Source organism: Apus apus, chromosome 2 (assembly GCF_020740795.1).
Source record: "Apus apus isolate bApuApu2 chromosome 2, bApuApu2.pri.cur, whole genome shotgun sequence".
Classification (NCBI taxonomy): domain Eukaryota; kingdom Metazoa; phylum Chordata; class Aves; order Apodiformes; family Apodidae; genus Apus; species Apus apus.
Window position 1 is genome coordinate 6709613 of NC_067283.1, and position 25317 is coordinate 6734929.

Below are 25317 nucleotides of genomic sequence, written 5' to 3' on the forward strand. Positions count from 1 at the left end.
GTTCCAGAAATGAGCGAGGAGTTCTGGTGTGAGACACGAGCACTGGATTTCTTCCCTCTGAAAATCACATTATTTTTTTGGACACGGAGGCCTGGGAATCGGCTGCTCGCAGGGAGTGTCCCTCACCATCTGCTCATACATCTGTCAAATCCGCTCCCAAACCCCTGCCTGGAGTCCTTGTTCAGGAAACTGTAGGATGGATTAGCACTCCTTTTTCTTCTCTTACACTGCTGTGATGTGAACTCAAGGGAAAATTCAGGTGAGAGTGGTATTTTTTTAGGTTTGAGGCAGGTATGTGTGTCTTAAACACACGCAGTTTTAATCTCCAGGGGAGGCTGAGCTAGAGGGGAAGCCCTTGGCCACAGCTGGGAGTGCTGGGAGCAGCCAGAGTGCTGTTCCATCTCCCTTTTTTAAAGCCTTTTCTAGGTGTTTTATTATTGTTTCAAATTAATATTTCCCTCCTGTGGTGACTGATAAAAGCATCTGAGCTTTTGAATATTTTAATGAATATTTATTCCCTTTCTTGAGTTTTTTTAAATATTATTTTCCTATTGGTTTGACCTTCCTGAATTTTAGATTTTTTTTTCTTGATTATATATTTTTTTAATTGCAGTACAATGAGGAAAGCAAAACTGCTGTTTGATTTTGTTCTTCTGGGCCCAAATCCTGCAATGAATCCTCCTTCACCCAAACACGTAGGAATGCATAAAACTCAGGATTTCTGGTATTCAATACACTTGTCATTCTCCAACTGTTTTCTATCAGTTATGTACTTAAATACAGATGCATGAGCTGCTCCTATAAATCCAGATAAATATAAAAACTTGAGAAGGCATCTAGATGTTTCTGGCTAGATTCATATTTTGCAACATCTAGTGACTATTACCAAGCTTGGAGCCAAGTTTAAGTTCTTTTGACTGTCGCCAGAAGTAAACAAAGGATGCAGAGTTTTGACAAGCTACATTATCTTTTGAGGGCTGGGAGGAGTGAATCTATTTTTCACCATAGGCTATGTCAGGGGTCCAACATCAGAAGGTTCCTAGTTCTCTTCCATTAAATAGGGTGAATTTAGACCTTTGTGTTTAAAACATACCTTCATTCCACCAGAGGTTCAACCTATTCTCACATCTCTGATCCAGAGACAACACAGTGCAGGGAAATTCCACAAATTCCACCCAAGATAGTAGTGGTTGGATGAAAAAACCTCTGTGAGCAACTTCAACCCCAAATTATTTGTGTTTAGACTCACCTGACAGTCCTTCAGACGTACAGCATGGGCTCCCAGCCCTGCTTTAAGCCTTAGTTAAGTCAGCATTTACATCAGTAGCTGCACTGATGTAAATGCTAAAGAACGTTTTCCTTGCTGAAAAGTCAATAATTATGCAAATCATTTCAGTAATTTTATTGATGCTGTTTGTGGAGGAAGGAACACAAGCAGCTCCTCCATGTTCAACTCCCCCTTCTGGGGCCTTGGGTTTGTGGATGAATTGCATTGGTCTTTGATGGACAACAAGGGCTCTTTGTTCTGTCAAAGAAGCAGAGCCAATAATGCCCCAAAGAAGTCAGCTGGGAGAGCTCCACTCACCCGACCAAAACCAAAAGAATAAAGTGTGCAGAAATGCAAATTATCTTTCTTAGAGAATTAACCCCTTCCATAATCCCAACCCTTCTGCATTCCCACAGACAGACCTCTCTATCTGCCAGCATCTTTTCACTTTCATCCCATTGCCCTGCTTCAGGCTGTCAACCCCAATCCGTCAGAATTGCTGATGATTAAGTATTGCCTGCTCTTTCTTCACCTCAGAAATTGCAAAAGTCAACTAACTCTCTTAAAACTACTGTCAGGGGCCCAGAAGATCGATAGTGACATATCCTGCACTGGCATCCAGCCTTGGGTTTTTTTTAATCAACCACATCATTATAGTCAATGAGACCTGTTAGCCTCAAAAACATGTTACAGGGTGTCTCCAGAGGCAAGGCTCCTCACTGAACAAACCTACTCTATGCTAAGAAAATTGCCTTGTAAGGGTTAAATTTTATTTTTAAATTGATCCAGTTACATTGATAAAATGTAAATAAGATTTTAATTATGTATAGATTTAAACGTAGCTTTTACTGGTTTGATTTAATTCAAAACACTGTCAACATCTAAGTAGCTTCACTTGCATTAAGAGTTGAAGGCAGCTTGATTTTACATGGATTTAATTATCAAAACTCGAGGAGATGTAACCTGACTCTGAAGAGAGGATGGAAGAGCAGAAGTCAGCACAGTTTCTTGAGTAGTACACGACCAGGCCCTGCTCCATAGACCCAGCAAGTGCTAATGCCCAAAGGCAGGGGAGAAGCTGCTCTCTCCCTCTCTTCCCTCCATCCTTTGGTTAAGTCCAGTAACAGCACCATTCAGCTTTTCCTGGCTGAGCCATACTTCAGCAGAAAGGCAGGCACACAGCTCTGTGTTAAAATGCCACAGCATAGCTTTGTAGGATAAAATGTCTTGACTTCCCAGCCCGATGCCACAAGTATGAGGGCAAGTCAATGGAAGCCAGATAATTTGCAATTCTGAAAGGAAATACCTTTTAGGTAACATGTAATCAGCCTGTGGAACTCATTGCCACAGGAGGCTGTTTCGGCCAAACATGTAACAAAGAAATTCCCTGACAATTCATACCAGTGGGACCTTGCCAACCCTCAGAATCCATTGTAGACCACCATGTAGCTCTAGATCCATGTGGGGTTTTGCATCCTGGTCACAGTGCAGGGGGAGGCTGGGACCATGCATTATGTCTAGTCTCTGTGGAATATTGCTTGGAGCCTCTTTGAAAGCAAGGTTTCATCTACAGATCAGCTGCAGTCTTCTTGTCACACTAGTGCCTACACCTGGGACCACATGCTCTTTAGAGCAGTCCCCTTGCCAGCCGGATTAGAAGACCTGTTGGAGTACACCATGTTTCCCTTCCAGCCTGTGAGCTGAGGCTCTCTTCCCATGTAGGCAGTGCAGGCAGGATGGTTTGTGATGTCTAACACAGGGCCTGTTCATGGCCAGACTGCAGAACCAGGCTTCTCAGAGCCCTAACACATAGACCACAAGTGTGTGAGGCTCCACTGGGAACAGAACTGGAGAAGCACATGAAGAGGTACACAGGCAACTCCAGTATTGGCAATTGTATTAGGAAACATCAAAAACTCTTTTGGAAGACCCCACCTGCCTACTCTGGAATTTCATGCATTCTCCCAAGGTCATCCAAAAGTCGTCAGAGGCTCTGGGCAGCGTGCCTGTGTGTGTGCACACCATCTGAAGTTATCCTTTCAGACTTCAGACCCAAGCTTCACGACTGAGGTCAGCATTGCAGTTCCTCTGCCCCCTCTGCAATCGCCTCTTTTCCAGGCAACACAGTTCTTCCTTTCCTCATGTAAGTGGGGATCCTTGGCAGCTTCAAATGTCCCGAATGCTCCAAGTCTAGCTTGGGTGCAAACATTTAGCAAACTCACCTACTGGACAAAAGGTGGTTGAAAACTGTCACTTACTTACCCCAGGATTTCCTGTAAACATTCACAAAGTTCTTTTGGTTTTTAATCAGATCTGAGGCAGTGTTTCCAAAAGAGTTCTTTAGAAAGTATTTGGTTGTCTAAGTTTCCTATGCTGCTGTAACAAGGATACCTATCTGCAAAACCCATGTACACCTCTGCTCTCTGCTGCTGCTTTACTGAGCTGGAGGAACCACTCCTCATCAATGCCAGGAGTCTGAAAGGCTGGGATCTGGAAAATCGAGTGGTATTCAGTGACCTAGAGAGTGGTTAGGTGATGGTAGTTGATACAAATGGGGTTTTAGGGCCTAACCCCAGTGTCAGTCCTGGTAGCAATGGGAGTTTAGCCATGAACTTGGAGGGGGTGGGGAAGGGATTGCATTAACTTTATTTCTGTGATGAACCCATGGCTTAATACCACTGCTGAGAAGGCATCTTATCTCTCTGGCTTAGAGAGCAGATGCAATTTCCTAGAAATTTTTAAGAAGATACATGCCAGGAAGTGCAAGATCTCACAGCAGCTGTTTCAAAGATTACTGTAAACAGCTTCCCCCTCACACAGTCTAAAGATGGCAAGGCCCTTCCATCCTGTCACTGCCTAGGGGGAACTGTGCTGCATAATTCTGAATTACAAATATTTACAAAATTACAAAATAATCGTCAAAAGCTCATTTTACCCTGTTCCCTACTTCAATGGGAGCCCTGCTGTTTCTTCCAGACGGTAAGTTGGCCTCTTGCCCAGACCATATATCTCTTATGACAGGCTCCTTAAGGACCAAATCTAAATGGAAGCCAAAAGAAATATGTCTTGCTAAGTGACACAAGAGTAACTTTCTGAGTCTGATTCTGAACTCATTTTAACTGATTTTGCACAGATACAACTCTGCTGGCTTTAACTGCATTAATCCAGATTTGTCCTGATGCAAGCAGAGAGCCCCAGTGCCTTTGACATTGGTACAAAAACAAATTTCTAAAAATGCTGAAGTTGCAACTAGTGACCTAGGCAGTATTTTAACAATTGCATTCACATCTGGCCTCTGGAAGATCTCTCTGTTTTTTGTCTGCCTCATTGTTAGCAGAGCCAAATCGCTGTGTTACCTTAGGTAAGGGGGAATATTCACGATCTCTTACACCTCGTTGCTGCCAAGAGAATTCTATAAACAACTGATACCAAACCCACTGACTGAAGAAGAATAATCTTTGACAGCCTTGACTGAGTTTGTACCAGCTTCCAGGGCTACATAGCCCCTGACACAGGTACCACAAGAGCTGCACACCTTTTCCAGGACGTCTGAGAAGGGCAAGTAAGGGCTTAGACAGGTGTTGCTGGTGGTGGGACCAAGTAGTACCATCCCAAGGGGTGTCAAAGCTTCCTCCCTCTTTTGTGCCTCTGAGAGAGCTTGTTTAGAGCCAATGGTGCCTTTCATCATTTTCTCCACCAACAATCCCAGTGATCCTTGGCAAAGAGAAAGGCCAGGGTAAACATTCAGCCTACCAGGAGGATTACAGGCACCTCTAGGGCTTGAGCTGCTCAAATGCAGCATCTCAAGTTGGATTCATAGATAAAATATTCCCACAATGCACCTATTCTTTTCTTTCTTTTGATACTTTATGCTATTTATAAGGAGCATTTCTTACACACTTCCCCAGATACATGGCTTTGCCTTCTCAAATATTCTCACCTTAGAGCTGGATTTCACTTCTACCTGAGCTAAGATAAGTTTGCTCAGGGAAACTGTGCTGTAACAACCTCCACCTCTATTTGTGTGAGTTTGGGCCCATCACTGGGCACGGTCTCTCTTATTCTTGCTCTTGGGCTGAATAGAACTGGGACGTGCTGCAGCAGCACAGTGCCATTGCCTAACAAAAATCCTACTGAAATCAGTGGCATAAAGAGAGTGCAAAAGACTAGATGGGGACTGATATTCTGTGGGGGAGGCACGGAATGGCAGCTGTGGAGTAGCAGGAGGAAGCCTGATGCTGTGCACTGGTACCAGCATGATGGACAAGGTGAGGGATGTCAGTCTGCTGTCACTTCACGAGCATAACCCACTGTTTGTTCAGCAAATACATCTTTCCTCACCTCTGTTCTTTTTACCTCCCCCCACGGAGTTTGCAGTCGTTTTCATCCCATTCTTGTTTTAGGAAGGCACCCCGACTGGAGCCCGTTTCTGTCGAGAGGAGAGAGTGCAATTTAGCTGGTCTGTAACAGTCTGTTTCCATTCATTCCTGAGGTTTTCCAGCTGCCCACGAAAACAATGCACTGATACACTCTGTGTGGACTTGAACCGTGTCCAAGGCAAAGGGTTAGGTGGGGCTGGGAGATTCAGGGAATGTTCTTTGTCCTGGAAAATGGAGCAGATACCGGCACGACACGGTCAGAAAGACAATGGCAGAGGAGCAGTCTGGTGGTTCCTCAGCCCACACATGGTCCACACGCCAGACTTTGGGGTCAAGCATCCAGCTCCTCACTGGGCAAATGTCAGGAGCACCAAACTCAGGGATCTGAGCTCTGGGAGGAAAACCAAACTGGATTCTGGGGTGGGGGGATGGGGAGGCTGATACTCTACATAGGTGGAAAGTAGATTTTATCAGAAGGGGTGTAATATTTAGCTAATCTTGCAATTAGACTCTCTCCCTTTCCTTTTATCTTCCTTCCTTTTCACAGAGAGGCATAAAGTGAGTAATAAAATATGCTAACAGCACAACTTCTTGATTTATTCCGCCAGCAGATCTCAGGCAGAGGCAGAACTCCCTGTTGATTTTGAGGGAACAGCCTGATTAAAAATTGATGCCACAATATGGTCTGTCTTAGCAACAACATTTGCAAGTGAAATTCATCTAGGGTATAAACTGTGACATTTAAAATGCCTGTCGGGTGAAACTTGACCAAAAAAAAAAATAAAAAAAATCAGCATGCAGAGCTCTGGGGAATAAAGGCAATTGCTGTGCCACTTTGTGGAATATTGTGTGTGAATCACTGAAGCTATTAAGTCTTCTGCTGCCTTTTTTTCCTGGCCTCAAGAGGTTTTTTTCCCAGAGCCATTCACTGGGGTGGGAAATAAGACCCTTGTGTGAGTGCCACAGAGCTGTGTCTGGTCTGGGTACATGGGTGATCTGGATTTCATGTTGTTTGCCTGGAGAGAAGAATGAGGGGGTTCAAAAGAATATTCTTTCTGCCACAAGTGGTCGTTTTAACCAGGCCTTTGCTTATTTGTTGGGGGAGATTACTCACAGGGTCACCTGGCAAAAATGCCTGGAAGTTATGAAGGAAAGGGCCTGCTGCCAACTATTTAAGAGAAAGAGGGAGAGAAATGGAGAAGAAACAGAAGAAAGAGCAGTGAGTTGGCTGCAGGGAAAGGGACAGTTTGTGATTCATAGACAAAGCCAAGAACCAAGGCTGTAAAGGGAGGGAGAGGACCCTGGGCTCCTTAGAAGTCTCAGTGCTATATTCTGGCGGCATTCAAGCATGAATTGAAAGATGAGGCAAAGAAAAAAGGCAAAAGCACTTACACATGCCTTGTGGAGCCCCTTAGGACAGAGAAGGAGCCCTAGGAAAAGGTGAGCATAAAACACTGGAGGCTCTTCTGGATGTGTGGAGCAGCTGGTCTTCCCCATCCCACTTCCAAAGAGGGGCAAAGAGAGTCTGTGCTAGAAAACCAAGACTAGGAGGCTTAGCCGAGTCAGTCACTGGTAGTTGTTCACTGTGCCCAAAGTCCTGCTTTGAGGCAGATGAAAAAGAGGGTGCTTCTGAGACACCCCCATAAATCTCAGCTTGGGTTGTCATGCCAGCAGGGACTTTCTAGGACCAAGGCAGGGTGGGCACCCAGAGAATTTGGCCTTCAGCATCCAACAAGAAAAGCTGTTGCAAGGCAGCAGTGATGCACCCACTGAGATCCAAGGACAATGAAAATACACAGACCCAGCACAGTTCCCTGCAGCTCACACCACTTTGACAAAACATCTGCTCACCCAGAATAAAATCCCTCCCCTCTTCTGAGGAGAGACAGTTCCCACTGAAATAGCAAGAGGAGCTGCTGCATCTGCTCACATCATGGCCAGGCTGCAGCCCCAGGAGGATGAGGCCTTCACTAAATCAGACTGAGCTGCCTGCTCTATCTTACACTCTCCTGTGAATAACTTTTCTTATTACACCTCTTTACACAAGCACCAAACCCCAAGCAGGCAGGAAAGCCTTCCAAAATGCAGAAGAGTTATGACAGAGGCTCAAACATCATGGGGTTCTGTAAAGGTTATTCATTTAGTAAAAAAGAAAATGAGCAAATCAAACTCCTTGGCAGCATTTGTGTGATAATAATCATGCTGATTAAGTGTTCAAGCCTCAGGATATGCTGGGAAAGGCACTAGGACCTAGAAAATAATCACCCCATGCCTTTGGAAGACAGCTGCAGGCTTTTCCTGTTCTGCTCTGTAAGTGATCCATCTCCTCTCACAGATCTGTTCATTTTGGATGCAATTGCTCAAAATATGCATTACTTATGGTCATACAGATAAATACAAAGAGGACTAGCAGTTGTGCTGTTAACCCTTCAGATAGGCCTAGCCATGCAATGAGGAAGGAAAAGATTCAGAGCCAGTTTTACCTACAACTGACTTTGAGATAGGCAAAGCAGTTACATTAGCTAAGGTTATTAACCCGAGGGAATATACTTTTCCTCTCTCCTCTCTAAATTTGGCTGCAGTCTCCATTACCATTTGCTAATGAGAAAAGTGCTCATTCTCCTGATTTCTATGTTGGGGAAGGAAAGGAGAAGCTGATCAAACTAAGGGGTTTGATTCACTTCCAGACTTTAATTTTATAAACCATTTTCATCTAATCAGTGTTTTACAAAGGTATTAGTGACTATCTGCTGCTTAGAGCATGGAGATGGGAGTCACAATGGCACAGAAGTGACATGAGGAAAGAGTGAGGACAGAGGAGATGCTATTTACCTTGGTCAGCTGCTTTGGGACTTTTCTGGCCCCTCCCTGCCTCAAGCATGAATTTCACAATTAAACCACTGAAATAACAGAAACAATAGCTACTTTGCAGAGGCATTACTGAAATATGCACTCTTGGAGTGCTTGACCAGGAATGGAAATGTGAAGAATGATTTTTAACAATAGAGCAACATGCACAAGCTGTGGGCCAGCTATTTAGCTGCAGTAAATGCAGTGCAGTCAGGCTAAACAAACTTGCTTGAGCTACCTGGCTTGCTTGATGATCCAGTTCTGCACCAGGCTCCTAAACCAGCCCGTGTCCCTCTGGAGCAAGCTGCAGTAGCCAGTGCACAGCTCTGGGCCTGCCCTAATTCACACTAATTGGCACTGACTGACTTCAACGCTGGGTAATCACACATTGCAGCTGGGAAATCAGAGCTTCCCAGGCATTGCTGCACCCAGCAGAAGTCCAGAACAGCAAAGGACTGAGACTGACATCTCCTGACACAGTTTTGGGTCTTTTCCATACAACCTAAATGCTCTCCTGCTTCTTTCAAGGGGCAACTTGGACTCAAATGCAAAAATCACTGATTTGAATGCTTTTAGCATTGTTATGACTGTTATTCTTACTATTGTTACTCTGTTCTACTAAGGAGCTGCTGGGGAAGGAACACCTGCAAAAAATAACTGCAAGCTTTGAGAACCTGGGGTAACCTATGCCCTCCCCTGCAGGTTCTGTCATCTTGACAGCAAGTTTGTGCTAAAGAGTCAAAAGCCAATTTAAAAGAAGAAAAAGGAAAACAAAACAAAAACAAACCCCAAGAGTTAGAACAAGGGAAACTGTGTCTGGTGCATCTTTCCAACGAAATAACTCCTAAATGCAAGCTAGATTAGAAAAATCCCAGGCCTGCTGGGGTTGTTACAGAAGTTTTGGATTCCTACCAGAATTTATTTGTGTGTCTATCCAAACCTGTATTGTCTGAACACAGTTGAAAAAAGGAATCATTCCATGTAATCAAATTTTTCCAGCGTAATGTAAATCCTTATTTCTGATGAGAAGTGTGATCCTTAATTGTCAAGGAAGCTGACTGTTAAATACCCCTTATTAATAAATTGTAAAAAGAGAAGTCTGAAACCTTTGAAATGCAGATTGTCATCTCTGTAGTTAGACCTGATCTAAAATGATAAATTCCAGAAGTCAAAATAGTGTTTGCCTGCTTTTATTCCTCTCGTTTTTAAAAGGTAGATGACCAATGTGTCTGGCCCCAAACCCATGTGAAAAAGAAGCTCTATTATTTTCAGAAAAATAATTTCAAAGGGCAAGTCAATAATAGCAGGATACAAACAAAATAAAACCTTTGGAATCCTGTTATTATTATTATTATTATTGTAGGCTCGGATGACTCAAATGTTATCATTTTCTGCTTGCATTACCAGCCAAGAAAACCAATGACAACCACACAGAGCTCTGCACATCTCAGCAGTTTTGATTCCCACTTACATTACTGGAGCAGCTGTTGGACTTGCATAGTTTAGCAGGTCAGCTCTGCATGTGGACTGGCCCACACTGTGTTTTGTCTTCTTGAAAACTTTAGCTTGAATTAAGAACAGGATTCATGCCCAGCCTACCCTGCAGATCTAAACTAAACTTGTCTTATGCAGGTTGCTGTGCCAGAGGGGGCTCAGTTATGTGCTAGTATCCTGTGGCATATGTAGCTCACAGCACTGGTTCATGGTAGGAGGCTTGTTTTGGTGGTGGGTACCATCAGTGAGGTATGCATGGAGGAGGTCTGTTCCACAGACACTCTTGCTCTCTCTAAGCTGCTGGTTCCCAACAGCACAACAAAATGCAAGGGGAAAAGTCAGCTGAAACCACAGAGCCTTGCCCTTCTGAGTCAGGATCATTCACCCACCTTCCCACCACCATGACCACAGGGCAGCAATGCCAAGGCTTAAAAGCACCTCTACCAAAACATGAATAAACCTGTGCTGACTGTGAGCAGGTTGTCTTGCCTGATGTGGTGACTTTCAGGTTAGGAGTTGAACTGCTCTCTTACCCCATCACAGATGGTGAGCCATGCTGGTGACAACCAAGAATTAGTCATATGAGAAAACAGCTAATATAGTTTCTATCAGGCTAAACAAACTCAGTGATGGCATCTCAAAACTGCTGCAAGGAGTTAAATAAAATTTTTCAAAAATGCATTTTTTTCAATGGAATAGCAGGGACTGATCCTTCACCCTCCCAGATGTAGGAGTATCCTACCTAGCAGGAGCACATGAAACCGTTCTGAGAGGAAGCACTCAATGCAGTTTGGACTCTGTGAGTGCAGGTGTGAATGTCTACACAAAGTGTGGATTTACCACAATCCACTAGAGACCAGCATATTTAAAGAAGGAATTTACATTAACAATTTCAATGTGATTTCCTATTTGCTTCATGCACAATTTCACTGAATACACTGGTACATTCCTCCATATGTCAACAAGCTTAAACCAGGACAGCTTGACATGATTACAAACTACCTTATGCTGAACCACATAAAGATGGTCAGCTGTCCATGGAAAACATGGTGCACCCATTTTCTTTTTCCTCAGTGGTTCTATTTCTCCATGGAAAATTAAAACAGATTTTACTTCTGTCCTTTTCCACTTTCTTCCATGTGTGTTTGGTTTCCATCACAGCCACGAGTAAAAATGGGAACAGCTCAAATTATATGAGATCTTATTGCCCCTCCTCTGCCTATCAGATGGTTACTCTTGGAAAGAGAACACCAAGCTACATGAGTCCCAATCACTGGAGGTTGATTTAACTAAATCATAGAATCATAGAATACCAGGTTGGAAGGGACCTCAAGGTCATCTGGTCCAGCCTTTCTTGGCAAAAGCAGAGTCTAGAAAAGATGGTCCAGCACCATGTTCAGCTGAATCTTAACAGTGCCCAGAGTTGGGGAAATAAACCTCACCTATGAACCAGATGATTTAAAATAATTGTTTTTTTTAAGTTAAAACCCCAAACAAATCACTTTTTGCAATACTGAAGGTGCTGACCTCATCAGACAGAGATCATCTGATTCAAGGACTTAATGAGCTGCATCAGATATACTTCTGGAAAAGAGTCTGAATCTATGGATTCAGTAAAAATTTCAAAGCCAGACCTGTTGGTGTCTCTGGAGGAGAGAGAAGAAAGCACAGGAAGATGGATGAACTACCGGATGGGCAAGGAAATGGCTGGATGGTCACACTCAAGGAGTGTTGGTCAATGGCTCAATGTCCAAGTGGAGACAAGTGGTGTTCCTCAGGGGTCAGTACTGGGACCAGTGCTGTTTAACATCTTTGTTGGTGACACGGACAGTGGGACCGAGCGCACCCTCAGCAGGATTGCTGGTAACACCAAGCTGTGTGGTGTGGTTGACACACTGGAGGCAAGGGAGGCCATCCAGAGGGACCTTGACAGGCTTGAGGCGGGTCCATGCTAACCTCATGAAGTTCAACAAGGCCAGGTTTAAGATCCTGCACGTGGGTCACAGGAATCCCAGGCACGGTTACAGGTTGGTTGGAGACTGGATTGAGAGCAGCCCTGAGAAAAAGGACCTGGGTGTGTTGATTGATGAGAAGCTCAACATGAACTGGCAATGTGCACTCAGCCCAGAAAGCCAACTGTGTCCTGGGCTGCATCAAAAGAAACAAGGCCAGTAGGTCAAGGAAGGTGATTCTCCCCCTCCACTCCATTCTTCTGAGACCCCATCTAGAGTACTGTGTCCAGTTCTGGAGCCCCCAGCATAAGAAGGACATGGAGCTGTTGGAGAGGGTCCAGAGAAGGGCCACGAAAACAATCAGAGGGCTGGAGCAGCTCTGCTCTCCAGTAGCTACAGGGGACCTACAAGAAAGGCGTGGAAGGACTTTTTATAAGGGCATGTAGTGACCAGAGGAGGGGTTATGGCTTTTAACTGGAAGAAGCTATATTAAGGTTAGATATTGGGAAGAAAGTCTTCACTATGAGGCTGGTGAGACACTGGCTCATGTTGCCTGGGGTGGCTGTGACTGCCCCCTCCCTGGAAGTGTTCAAGGCCAGGTTAGTTGTGGTTTGGAGCAACCTGGTCTAGTGGGAGGTGTCCCTGCCCAAACAGGAGGGTTGGAACTGGATGATCTTTAAGGTCCTTTCCAACCCAACCCATTCTGGGATGCTAAAGTGAGTGCTGGGCGGCCCCAATAGCAGGAGAACGCCTCTTGAATTCCCCAGGGAAGGGAGGTGCTGTGCAGCCCTTTGGCCTGTGTAAGCAGTGAGTGGAGATTCATTTGAGCTATGACTACATCACACTTTCCAACCGTGGATCACTAGGCCATTTCCTCCTCACCTTCACCCTCTATCTATGCAATGGGTAACATAACAACACAAAAGTACTGCGGTTGCTCAGATATCTTCCAGTGATTCATTTGCAAGAGATATTCCATCAAATTCCCACATTATGCAGCTACAGAGAAAGGACATTAGTGTATGCAGGCATTCTGGCAGGAACTGTTTGCTTTGGGGCCAGATATAACTCAAAGTTATTCTGAATATTACACTGCAGCAGCCTGGCCAAGCCCAGCAATGCTGATTATTAGGGCTTTCCTGGTTTTCCAGATGGAGCTGTTTTCATTTAGCTCTCTCTCTTGTAATTAAGACCTTGTCCCTTTTGTTCATTTTTGAACCTCTGTTTTTTCTCTAGCATTCTGCAGAATGGTTTCCCACTTACTCAACCCATTGCTTGCCTCCTCGGTGCAGGCAGCAGAGCTCATTCAGCCCTACAGTTTAATGATGTGCAGCTCAGATCTCTGCTGCACCAGCTCACACCCACCTCACAGCAAGCTGGCATTTTTTCGTCATTTAGATTCTATGTGCTTTGAACTCACAAATCATACCATGTCGTACTAGAGCAATGTCAATAATCTTTAAAAAAAACCCCAACAAACCCAAACAACACACAGCCCCGAAGCTCCAGCAAACATATGGGATCTGTATCTTCTGTCCTTTCAACAAGTGCAGATTTAGCAAGGAGGGGGAGGAAAAAGGAAGAGAAGAACAGCCACATCCCCCCGCTGCCAACGCAAGGCATGTTCCTGCAGCATCAGTGTTTGGATTAGGCCCATGGCCACCCTACTTAGGTTTCAAATTAAGAAAAAATAGAAGGAATTCAATTCCCTGCTGCCAGTTTTTAGAGATCTTAGGCTTCCGCATAGAGAAGGTTTTTTTCAGTAGTGTTCACATGACACTGCATTGAGAGTGTGTTCATCAGTGGGATATCAGATGGTAATAAATGCTGAGAAATCAGTCTGTAGGCATATTACAGATGTGTAAGATGTGCCAGAGGTGGCTAAAGATCGCTGGTTACAAACAGGCTTCCACACAACAGCTCAGATCAACCAGACTCCCTGTTTTGTGCTTTTAACTCCTTGTCCTCTTAACTCCTGCGACTTTAGCAGGCAGCAGGGTTCAGCCCAGGACTGGGGCTCCTCAGTACGTCCACAATTCAAAGTACAAATATTAACCTAGTAGAACATACAAACACTGAGTTGGAAGCACACAGATGAAGTGGGCTTGCAGACAGAAGCTGCACGGTGCAGTCAGCCTGTCTGTCTGTGTGTATGTGCGCCTGCGCAGCCCCACGTATCCCACTAAGGACCAGGAGGGATGTGGGTGAATCCCCCCAAGGGCTGGTCCTGAACCACTGCAGCCATGCAGCAGAACATCTGCAATATTGCAGGGCTATCCCCAGCACTAGTGGGACAGTCACCTCCCCAGGCTGTGTGCACCATGTCGAGGAACCCAGGTGTGGGGATTTCTGGGCTTACTCTGTTTTTCTCAGGGGAATGTGGGTGGGTGGTTGCTCTTTCTTTTCTTTTGTCCTCCAACTACTTAATGCATCTGGGAATCTAGTGTGTGTATATTTTAAGGCCTTTGTTTCTTTATCCCTCATGCTGCAGCGTGACATTGAACATGTTTCAAATGAATGAAAAGCCTCCTTTAAAGCCAGTCACAATTCAAAGCCTGGCTTTCTTTGGGACCACATTTGGGCTTTTTAACAGAAGGTCATAACAGAGAGCAGGGCATATGACTGAATATTAACTTTTAATAGTGTGCATTGGGCTCAGGAGCTGATTAAAGACTTCATGAAGCAAGAGCAACTCTAATCCTGGAAGAACTCCTAAAATCTTTTGTAAGCTGCATTTAATTAAAAGAAAATGAAATACGCAAGAGTTGATGCACAAGTTGTACATTTGTGCATCCCACTCAATGAATGAATCATTTCCTTGCCTTCTTCTCTGACACAGAAATACCTTGCAATCCATTAAAGATACTTAAATATTTTTACTGCTCAAATGGACCCCATGTCACCACAAGCCATCCAGGACACAGCCACTGCAGACCAGAGCTGCTCTGGTGTAACTGTACTGCTTCTACTATGAGTTGAGCAGAGGATGACACCCAGGTTGCAAGCTGGCTGCAAGAGGACATAATTGCTTGTGTCACTGCTAAGGCAAATGTCACCCAAGCTATTGCTAAATCCATAAAGTAGAGGGGTTTTGTATTTCCATAGCCCCCATAACATATATATGGCACACGTGCATCTGGGGCAAATCCCAGTTGATGCAAGTCTCCCAAGGTACCGCTTTGTGGCAGAAATGGCACGTGTCCTTCTCACACAGGCACAGGCCCAGTTGTTACCAGTTGCCCCAGTCCTGTTACTTGGCTCCACAGGGAGCCAAGAAGCTCTAACTGGAAAGACGAACATCAAGGCAGACGAGTGTGAAATGATGGAATGGCAGCCATATCCAGTGTCAGAGCAGGACGCAGTTTGGGACCAACCAGCCCCCTGCCCCAGCACAGAGCACAGACCTTGCTCCTCCCCATCCCTCTGTGAAGGGCAGGATCCCACTGCAGAGCCACAAAGCAGAGCAGCCCTGAAGGCACAGGCACCTCGTGCTCCAGCATGTTGGGGACCTGTCAGCCTCGCTCATGTCCCTTGGAAGGGCTGGGGACAGCGGTTAGAGCATCAGCCTTCCCACTAGATTAACACAGAGCTTTGCAGCTCTGCCAGCACCATGCCCCTGCCTGTCAGCATCCATCAGACAGCCAAGCCTCAACAGACACTAGAATAATGGAGTGAAAAGAATAAAATTACCCCTTTCTGAAGGAAACACTTTTAGCCACACCGAATGTGGCGTATGATTTTATAGAAAGGAGGCTACCTGAACTTTGGGCACTGAATGCAAGGAGAAGTGCCCAGGCTGTAGAGGATGGTTGGTAGCTGAATGGATGGAGCCATTCCCATCCCAGCTGCCAAGCATCAAATGGGGTTCAGGGGCACCAAAACAACTGGGATGAGCTGGGAGTGCTGAAGGGGCAGAAGGGTGGGAAGAGGGCTGTGCAGAAAGTGACAGTGCAGTGGCTGTTTTCTTCTCTGCTGCCCCCTCAAAGTGTCCTTGTCTGCTGAAGAACTTATGAACCAGGGAGCAAAGAGAAGATTGCTCGGGTTTTGTGCCCTCAGGGAATTTTTTTAAAATATATTTTTGATGTGTGCTGATCTAAGATCAAAGTAACTCAGGATGAATGATTTCTATCACCGTCGCATCAGGACCAGCACGTTGCACTCAGACAGACCCCACGAGTCTGTCAGATCCCACCATGATTCTCACGTGTGTCCTCACATGCCATGAGCAGACCCTCTGACAGCTGCGTGCCCATGCTACAACACACGTGCCCAGCAACGTGACCCCCTCCAGGCATCAGGAGTCAGCTGGGTCCCCTGCCTGGTGGACAGGGCAGAGTGAACACGTGTCAGACCACAACCTCACCGGGGAGCTGGTTCCTGGGTCTGCTCATCACCACTGGTTCTGGCCCATCACCTCCACCTCCTCCTAGAATGAAACTGCAAGTTCACAGCAGGCAAATCAAGCTTAGAAAGGCTGCAAATCCGTTCCCTCTTCAATCCAGGCAAGAAATGAAGTACTTAGAACCAAAAGCTGGCGTTGAACAGTTTATTCCACGGGTCGGTGAGCGGGAAGGAAGGGGACACCCAGTCTCAGTAGCCAACGCGGGCAGGACGGAGGTTGAGCTAGAAGTAGTTGATGACCCTTCTGAGGGACTGGACGCTGGCGCCGCGCGCCTGCCAAGCGCCGAAGTTGCCGAACTCCCCGCGCTCCACCAGGTACATGCGGCCTCGGTAGTTGGGCTCCTCGTACAGCACCCACCTGGGCAGAAAGGGAGGGCTGCTGGGGTCCAAACAATGCCGCGGTGGGAGGTGACCTCACGCACATGCGGCGAGTGGCTGTGCTGAGGGAACTTGAGTGCTGCAACCTAACGGGGCTTAACGGCCCCTCAGCCCCAGCCCCGTCCTGCACACGGAGGTGCCCCTGGTGGAGTTAACTGCACCAACTGTGCACAGCCAGACTGGACTTTGCCTTTTGGAGGAGTTGTTTTGGGTTACCCCAGACATGAAGCTTGGGGCTGGAGACTCCCTGCTTCATGCTGCTGCAGGAATGGATCTCTCCGAGCTTCACCATGTGCAACAGAAATAGTTTAATAGCATTTGATAGTGTTAAAGAAGGATGTGAGGCCCCTGAGCCCCTGGATAAATCTATTTTGGACTGTAAGGAGAAATGTGCAATGCTTGAAGGGTGTTTTACCTCTTTGAACTGACTCATTAGCTATGATGGGAACCATATTTACTAATTCCTCTCTTTGCTAGTAATTCTCAATGGCCTCTCTTCAACGCTTTTCAACAGAGGGCAGGACTTGGCTCCCTCATCTTCACTTTATTGCTACATCCAGAGTTAACTACAACTTTCCTTTGGAATACAGTCAAATAGGCACAACACTCAACAACCTTGGTGGCTCTGGCATGTCTCACTTCTTCACCCAGTTTGGCTACATTTCTTTAGCATGTGTTTCTCCATTTGAAGGTTTTCAAGTCAGGAGCAATTCTGATGGTCAAGGGGGACAAATTTTGCTGCTCTTCATCCCTTTTGTATACACTGTTCTACTCTGAATGTGGCCACAAGTGTCACCTCTTTCCTCCATTTAACTCTCCCATGCTTTTTAAGCAAGTTTTGCCATTGCTTTGATAGTTTTACAGTCAGGTTTCCACCCCATCATTGCTGGACTGCCTCATTCTTCTCTTCCTAACTTTGTTAAAGGATTTTATAAGGATCTCTGCTGTTTGTCCCACCTATTGGCTTTGCAGTGACAACAGAGCACAAATGCCATGTTCCAAATCACTTGGTCTCTTGCCAGGAATTCAGCTGTGACATCTGGGTTGGGACCTACTGTATGTAAGCTTTCCAGGGAGAAACTCCTCTAAGTACTGGACGAGTCAATGTCTGCTGGGCCTATGGGGCTGGTGAAAGATCAGTCTGAGCCAGAGTGAAGAGATGGAGTCTGAGGAAAAAAGTGGTTTATGAAACCAGGCACCCACAGGCATTATTGGACCCAAAAAGAAAAAGGTCAGGGTATTTACTTGAGCCACCTTACAGATTCCCTGGCATATTTGGATTTATTTTGTGTTTCTGAGAGGACACCAGGTGGGATTGTGGTGGGAACCCTTTCCCATCTGCCTATGCATTGATATGACCAGCACGGTGAATACGTGCTTGCCTGGTACCCCTCTCCACCCAGCTGTGCTTGCACAGCCCTTCCCTGCAGCACCTCTGCCACGTGCTCAGCCAAGAGATTTTGGATCCTGAGACTTTCCTGAAAACAGGCGAGTTCATTCCTTGGCACTTTTTGCAGCCAGTTTATATCTGAACCAGAATCACCAAGTTGTCCTCAGCCAGTTCCTTGGCAGCTTGCTTTGCAGAGGGTAGGCAGGGCTGCCTGCTGCTCCTGTGAGTGCAATGGCAGGTGGCCCTGCAGCTGTGGCCCCCCTCTCACCTATCCTGATGTGCCCTGCCACACAGCATGCTCAGCTCTTCAGCTTAATTAAGAACAATGTGTAAAATTGTCCTTCTCCTCCAGATACACCCCACCCTTGTTCATCAGCCACGCATGGTTTGCTTCCTTTTCTATTCCATCCCATCAGCTTATAGGCACCTCTCTGTATTTTTGGACAATCAGGGGCCTCTTACTTCATCAGCTCACCACCCCTCCCTCAAGCACTCCTCAAAATAGCTCCCAATCCTACTTTTCTGCACCTTCCAATCACTCCCTGCTGCTGAGAACACCTGATGCTATTGGAAATACTGCATGGTGGTAGGACAGGGATATTAACGGGGTGTTGTTGGCCCACCACGACAAGGTGGTTCTTCCAGCTCTGCCCTTCTCTAGGGCATCTTTCAGCAACTCGTGGACCCTGGGGAACAGAGCAGGAGGTAGAGCAGCTCCTCATAGTCACTGTCTTTCCCAACTCCCTTGTGTTTCTCTCCAGACACACAGTTGATGTGTCTGCACAGTCTCATGGAGGGAGTGGGACAGGGACAGGTCTCAGGGTAGGTGGAAGCAGACTGCATGACCTGGTGTGGTGATAAGAACCCAGCAGCTTTTCCCCCTGCTCAGGGAGAGGCTGCAGAAAAGAGGAGCAAAAGGAACAGCAGAGATACAGGAGTGAAGTGTATTGGCAGTGCAAGGTGATGAGTGAAGACTTGTATGGCTTACTTAGCTGTTCTTTTATGGCCTAAAATTTACATTCTCTGGGACCATCAGCGAGAGAGGAAATCAAGTCAGTCAGGAGCCCAGAAAAAAACCCCAACAAAACCCAATCCTGTCCTCAAGCCCAGCATGGGAGAGCTGATGCAGGCACATAGCACACAGCCCTCAGACATCTCGGTGCTGTGTTTCATTAGCACAGAAACTCAGAGGAGGTGGGAATAAAGCACGTGGAACCAGCACAAGCCTGTGAGCCAACCCTGGCTGGAAGGACCAGCAGGGAAAGGCTGCAGCTTCGGCCTGGGCGAATAAATAGTTGGTCTGGTTCCTCCAAGTTACGTCACTGTACCTTTAGAAAAGCCCTTTTTTTGGGGTGTTCTCTCCTGGACTGTAAAACAAATTCAGTTTTTTAAAGTTGTTGTTTCTAAGCAATCCTCTGTGGAGTGGCTGAGGCACAAAGAAGGACAAGAAGCACACGTCTCCATCTAAAAGAAGATGACACCATCTGTGATACTGGAGCTGGCTCTGCCCGTGGGATGGGAAAAGCCACTTGCCACACAAATCTCAACAGCTTCCAAGGCGGCAGTGACACCTCGAAACTGCTCTGAAATAGCAAACTCACTTCCACCATGCCTCTCACAGCTGAACCACCAGCCCTTCTGGCTTTGTGGGGTAGCAGTCACCGGCCCCAGAAGGGCAGGTGGGGAGGTGCTGGACAGACTCAGCCCCACCAAGAAACCAGACAGACGTCGTGTTCTGGGAATTAAGGGGGAAAAATTCCGTGGAAAACTTCAGTGCTTCCGGGAGCAGGCAGGGAACTCAGTGGGACCCTGATTTACATCTGCTTGCAGCATGCACAGGGTAAACCAGACCCTCTTTCAGCCTGAGGATGTGATGGAGACAGCCTGTAGCTGAAACTGCCCTGGTCTCCAGGGACCCCTCCTCTGCTCATCAAACAGTCGAGGACAGGTCCTGGGGGGACTTTGCCAGGCTGAGTCCAACACTAGATACAGTTGCAGCACCTGGGGGTCACCTGGGCTTATATGGTCCATCCAAAAGAGAAAAGCAGTGCTGTGAGGTCCCTGTCACCTCCCTGGTCTCACCTCTCCTGCAGCTCAGGGCCAGCAGGTCCCTCTGCACTGTCCTGCCTCTCAATGCCCTTGGCAGGCCCTGCCCATGCTTTCAGCCACCACCTTCACTGGGTCCAGATACAACTCTACAAAACTCAGCAAATTTCCTCAGCACCCTCCTCACAGTATTATTATTTTTTTTTCCTGTTTTTATTGCTACTCAAAGCCTTTGAGAAGTCATGTAATGTTAACATAAACAGTCCAGGCTCCCGTGTGAGGGAAAGCAAGCTTTGTATCCCTTGTATGTTTTGCAGAGGAGGGGGGAAAAAAATCAATCTGAAAAATTTAACTGCTTGAAAGTTTCTGGGCAGTTTCCCAATTTCTCAAGCTGCAGGCTCTGCTACAGGAACACGTGTGGAAAATAATTGGCCCTAAAGCTCTTGCCAGAGAACTTGTAGGCTCTCTCTTGGCTTTATAATGTTGGTACTCAGATGCCTTTTGCTTCAAATGCTCATCATGAACAGGGTCCCCCATGGGCTCCAGGCATTTCTTCCCATTGGGAGCTGGTAATTCTGCTCCTTAGTTTCAATGAACCACCACTGCATGATCATAAGCCTGTTTTTTTGGAAGAGGAGACGTCTCAGTTGACCCAGAAAAGGTCCTGCAGGACACTCGCTGTCAGGATGTCACAAGCTTGGACAGCAACAACCTTTTTCCTATTCTGGTAGAAATGGTTGTGGATAGATGGGGTCCAACATCCCACACTGGGCTGAGGTGAGATGCACAATATCCAGTCCAGGACACATGGAGAAGAGTTTTTCTGTGCTCCCTCCTCTGCAGGGGATTCCCTCTGCCTGATGTCTCAGACTAGCCACCCTCTGCCTGGCTCCAGGAGGATTTTATGGCATTTCCCTGCTCCCAGCACACTTGCAGTGAAAAGGCAGTTGCTGGACAGAGGGTAATAGCCAGATAAGAACCCTCCTCACAACTGGAGGAAAAAACAAACAAACAAAAACCAACATAAAAAGGACTGACACCATCAACACAATGCAGATTGCCACCCAACAAGAAAAAGGCAAAGCCACCATCCTGCTGAGGCTTTTGGGAACATCTGCAGGGGCAGGAAGATGGGGCTGAGCATCAGTAACACATCTACAAAGTGGGTCCACAGGGCACTGAAGGTGACCAACAACCCCCCTTTGGTGGCTGTGCATCACTGTCACAGTTGGCTCTGTTTTTCTAAGGCAGGATTTAATTTTAAGCTCAGATGCTGCTGCCTCATTTTTGCTGTCCAAGGAGGAGGTTTCTGCTGTTGCAGCAAACCTTGGTGAAGCCACTTGAAAAGCAAAAGCCCTCACCTGCTTCCCTCTGCCCTCCCCAAAAGCCTCTGCTTGGATTTTAAAGAGGTGTCTGGAAAGATGCACAAAATGTTTAAAACAAAAAAATAAATAAAGAAAAAAAGCTGGTTTTAGCCTTCTTGTTTCATACACCTTAAAAAGGTGTCTTGAAGCTCTCGTAGCTTGTGCTCAGCTGCCACCCTCCAGACTTCACGCTGCTTTCAAGCAGCTCTCAATGGGCAGGCACCAAAATTCCCCTTTAAACCATAGGCTTAACTGATATTTTTAGGCTTTCTCTGAGTCCCCCCTGGCATCAACAGGCTTTCCCATGCAGGGGGGAGTCTCTGCAGACACCCTGCTCCCCTGTGGAGCTGGGAGCACCGGGACACGCGCTGCTACTTACGCGCCGTCGCCGTACACTTTGAGGGCGTTGATGCAGGTCTTGTCCCAGCCTTGTCCCTGCAGGAAGGAGCAATCTTCTGTCAGCTCCAGGCTGGGACCACTAAACTGGCTCCCCTCAAATATTTCAATCCTGTAATGCTCGCCATGCTGGGGGCAGAGGGATTCAAGTTAACAACAACAACAACAAAATGCAGCAAATTGTGTTCCTGGCTTTTTAAGACAAAGAGGAAGATGGGAGGGGTGCTTTGGAAAGGGAATGTGAAAAGCAGTCCAACACTACCAGAAACTTGTGCCACCACCCAGCACACTGTGCCAACCAGAAAAGCAGCCAGGAAAACCTCATCTCTGCACCTGGCTGAATCTTCTTGCAGCTGCCGTGGCGTGCAGCCCCGTGGCTGGTGGGCTGTGCTGTGCCCAGGCACGCGGCATCCCTCGTCCAACTGCTGATCCCCTCCACCAGCCCACAAACCCACCAAGCCTAAATCCAGCACCAGCTGCAGGCTCCCTGTGCACTCACACGGAGAAAAAATAAAAAAGATATATAAAGATTTTGGACTCTGCTAGTGGGAGATGTTGTGCCTTTCTTTAAGGAAAATTAAAAAAGGGAGACAAAAAGGAAACTTTCCCAGCATCATCATTGCTTGCTGAGCCCTCGAGGGTGACATGACATTAATTCCTCTGGGGAGATTTCTGCAGCCTGTGGTACAGACACGTAGGACAGAGCAAGCTGAAGGGATATTTTTAATCCAAATTCAAAGAATACCTACATGCATTTTTCAAACAAACAACGTCAGCGCCGAGGAAGCGCGGGCTGCGAAGCCAAACCCCGCAGCGGGCGGATGCCGGCGGCAGCAGAGAGGATCTCGTGCCTGAGCAAACATTCCTCCGGGAATCTGTGCTGCAGAAATGCCTCAAAGCACTTGCTGGCATCTCACAGGGAAAATCGTGGGCCAGGGAAGGAGGAGCGTGTCCTCGTGCCGGCTGGATTCCAGGGCCTGGAGCAGAGCATCACTCCACGTACAGACTGGGGAGGTGCTTTGGGAAGGATGTTCTGGACCTGAACGAACCCACTGCCGTGCCAGAAAGCAGCTTTGGGGCCTGTGAGAAACCCCACCAGCTCCAAATGAGTTCATAATCCCCCCGGGGGCCAGGAGCGTTGCATGGAAAGACCTAGGCCAGATTCATTTTTCTTTGGTACTTTTTCATCTTCCCGATTAAGCCTTTTCGAAAGCTTGATAAGGGGAGGGCTGCCTAGTATGGGGAAAAGCACAGTTTTAGCTCAGGATTGCAGGGGACCTTTTGCAACTGCAGAGGATTCAGCCCAGCTGCTCCATGGGTCTGGTTTGAAAAGCTCTCAGGCTGCCTGCTCACCCTCTGGGGGTGCAGGGAGACTGTGCTACCAGGGCTCAAAGCTGCCTTGGGCAACAGCTCTTCTTCTTGATCCCCCCCGTGAGGATATCATAGCCACTCACATTAAAAAGGGGAAGTATGTGATGCTGGCAGGAACTTGCTCCCTCATCCGAAAAAATAAGAACACCCGGGATAATCCCATCCTGTTAGAGCTGCTGTGTTCTGTGCCGTGGGAGGAAGGGGATGTGTCTTCTCCCAGCCAGGAGGCACAGGAAACTGAGACTTGGCTTTTTTCCCTGCACAGACCACTCCAAAGGGGGACAAATCTTCCCTGTGAGATTATTTCCTTTCTCAATGGGACATCTTATTTCTAAAGAGTGTAGATCTTTAATTACGCTTACTCATGGGGCTCCCATTACCAGCAGAAATAAAGCCCAGTGGCAGCTCCATCCCACCTGGCTGGGAGAGCACAACACCCACTCACCATCCCGATGGGCCGGCAGGAGCCCAGGTGGTCACTGTGGCCATTCCAGCGATAGAAATCCGGGTACTCGCCGTGCTCCAGGATGTACTGCTGCCCTCGGAAGTTGGGGTGATCAAAGCAGACCCAAGCCCCGCTCTGGACGCAGATGGAGTTGACCCGGTTGAGGAACCCTCGGTCCTGGAAGCTGCCACAGCTGCCACAGACCTCCAGCTTTCTGCCTGTGAAGCATTTGCCTTCATAGAGGGTGATCTGGGGGGAGGGAGGAGAACAAGCCCGGGGTGAGGAGCAGGGGCACGGCCGGACCGCCGCTTCGAGCCGATGGGAACGTCTCGCAGACGCATCATTTCAGGATGGTTTGGGTTCTGTTTTGGCTTGGTTTGGTTTTCCTAGCTGCTTTCCAGCAAGAGGAGCACGGCATCACTAGCGTTTTTTTCCCCTAAGACCCATACTTGATTTTCTGGGAACCCCGCGTTGACGCCACTTCGTGCCGCCTTGCGCTCGCTCACACTTATTTCCAGCAAGGAATGTTTAAACAGGAAACTCGGCTCCCGAAACACAGCTCCTTCTGCCACACCCTCCCTTGTCCCTGCCACCAAATTTGCTCCAGGAATCACGGCCCAAGTTAACATCCTCCTGGGATATCATCTTAACCCGCTCCTCCAACCCGGAGGATGCTCAGGCTCCCCAGCCCCAGGGATGAAAGGGAAGCGGGTTGGGTCGTTACTTACTTTTCCTGAGTACTGAGACATCTTCTGCTGGCTGCTATCCAAGGCCAAAAGCAGGAGCCAAACCCAAACTGCAAGGGACAGAAACGTTTGGACACCCCATTATATAGCAGCCGGGATGCGGGGGGGAGAGGGGAGGGGACAGAGGGGGCTGGTGTGGTGAGGACTTTTTAACAAAGCCTCAGGAACGGGGTGGGGGGGCTTTAGGCTTTCCTGCTTTGTAGGCAGAACTGCTGGTAACAGGGGCTGCTGAGTCTGGGGTTTTGATTTCAGGCTGATGATCTGACAAAAGATTTGCTTGGCAGGGTTTTGGTTGATTAGCAGTGCACACTGACTGCTCCTTTTTGAAGGACATTTCCCCCCGCCCCCCTTTAAAAAAAAAAAAAATTCTCTCCTCCCCCCCCCCCCCTTTTTTTTTTTTTCTCCTGAAGGGGCTAGAGGAAAGCTGGGGAGGGACTTTTTACAGGGTTGTGTAGTGATAGGGCAAGGGGAAATGGTTTTAAGGTGAAAGACAGGAGATTTAGCTTAGAGATTAGGAACAAATTCTTTAGTGTGAGGGTGGTGAGACAGTGGCCCAGGTTGCCCAGAGAAGCTGAGGATGCCCCCTCCCTGGAAGTGTTCAAGGCCAGGTTGGATGGGGCTTGGAGCAACCTGGTCTAGTGGGAGGTGTCCCTGCCCATGCAGGGAGGGTTGGAACTAGATGATTTTTAAGGTCCTTTCCAACCCACACCATTCTATGATTCTATGACTTTATGATTCTTCCACCCCTTTTTTCCTTTTAAAAATATTTTATTATTTTCTGTCTTTTCTATTTTTATTTTTTTTTTAAATTCTTCAAGCAGATGAGAAGTAAACATGG

At 47.2% G+C, this 25317-nt stretch overlaps 1 protein-coding gene across 3 annotated transcripts; it reads right to left on the minus strand.

The window, feature by feature from the left end:
- Positions 1 to 16128: 16128 nt before the first annotated feature.
- On the minus strand, positions 16129 to 24600 carry CRYGN (crystallin gamma N). 3 transcript variants are annotated; one of them, XM_051612250.1, is made up of 4 exons: positions 24462 to 24600; positions 23734 to 23982; positions 21901 to 21956; positions 16129 to 16701 (listed from the first exon to the last, which is right to left on the minus strand). In XM_051612250.1, exons 1-4 carry the CDS (start codon positions 24480 to 24482, stop codon positions 16566 to 16568), a joined length of 462 nt encoding a protein of 153 aa, XP_051468210.1. In that variant the 5' UTR covers positions 24483 to 24600; the 3' UTR covers positions 16129 to 16565. The 3 variants fall into 3 exon arrangements, with proteins under 3 accessions (XP_051468210.1, XP_051468208.1, XP_051468209.1); XM_051612248.1 differs by having other exon boundaries at positions 21901 to 22046; XM_051612249.1 differs by lacking the exon at positions 16129 to 16701 and adding an exon at positions 17971 to 21148 and having other exon boundaries at positions 21901 to 22046.
- Positions 24601 to 25317: the final 717 nt, after the last annotated feature.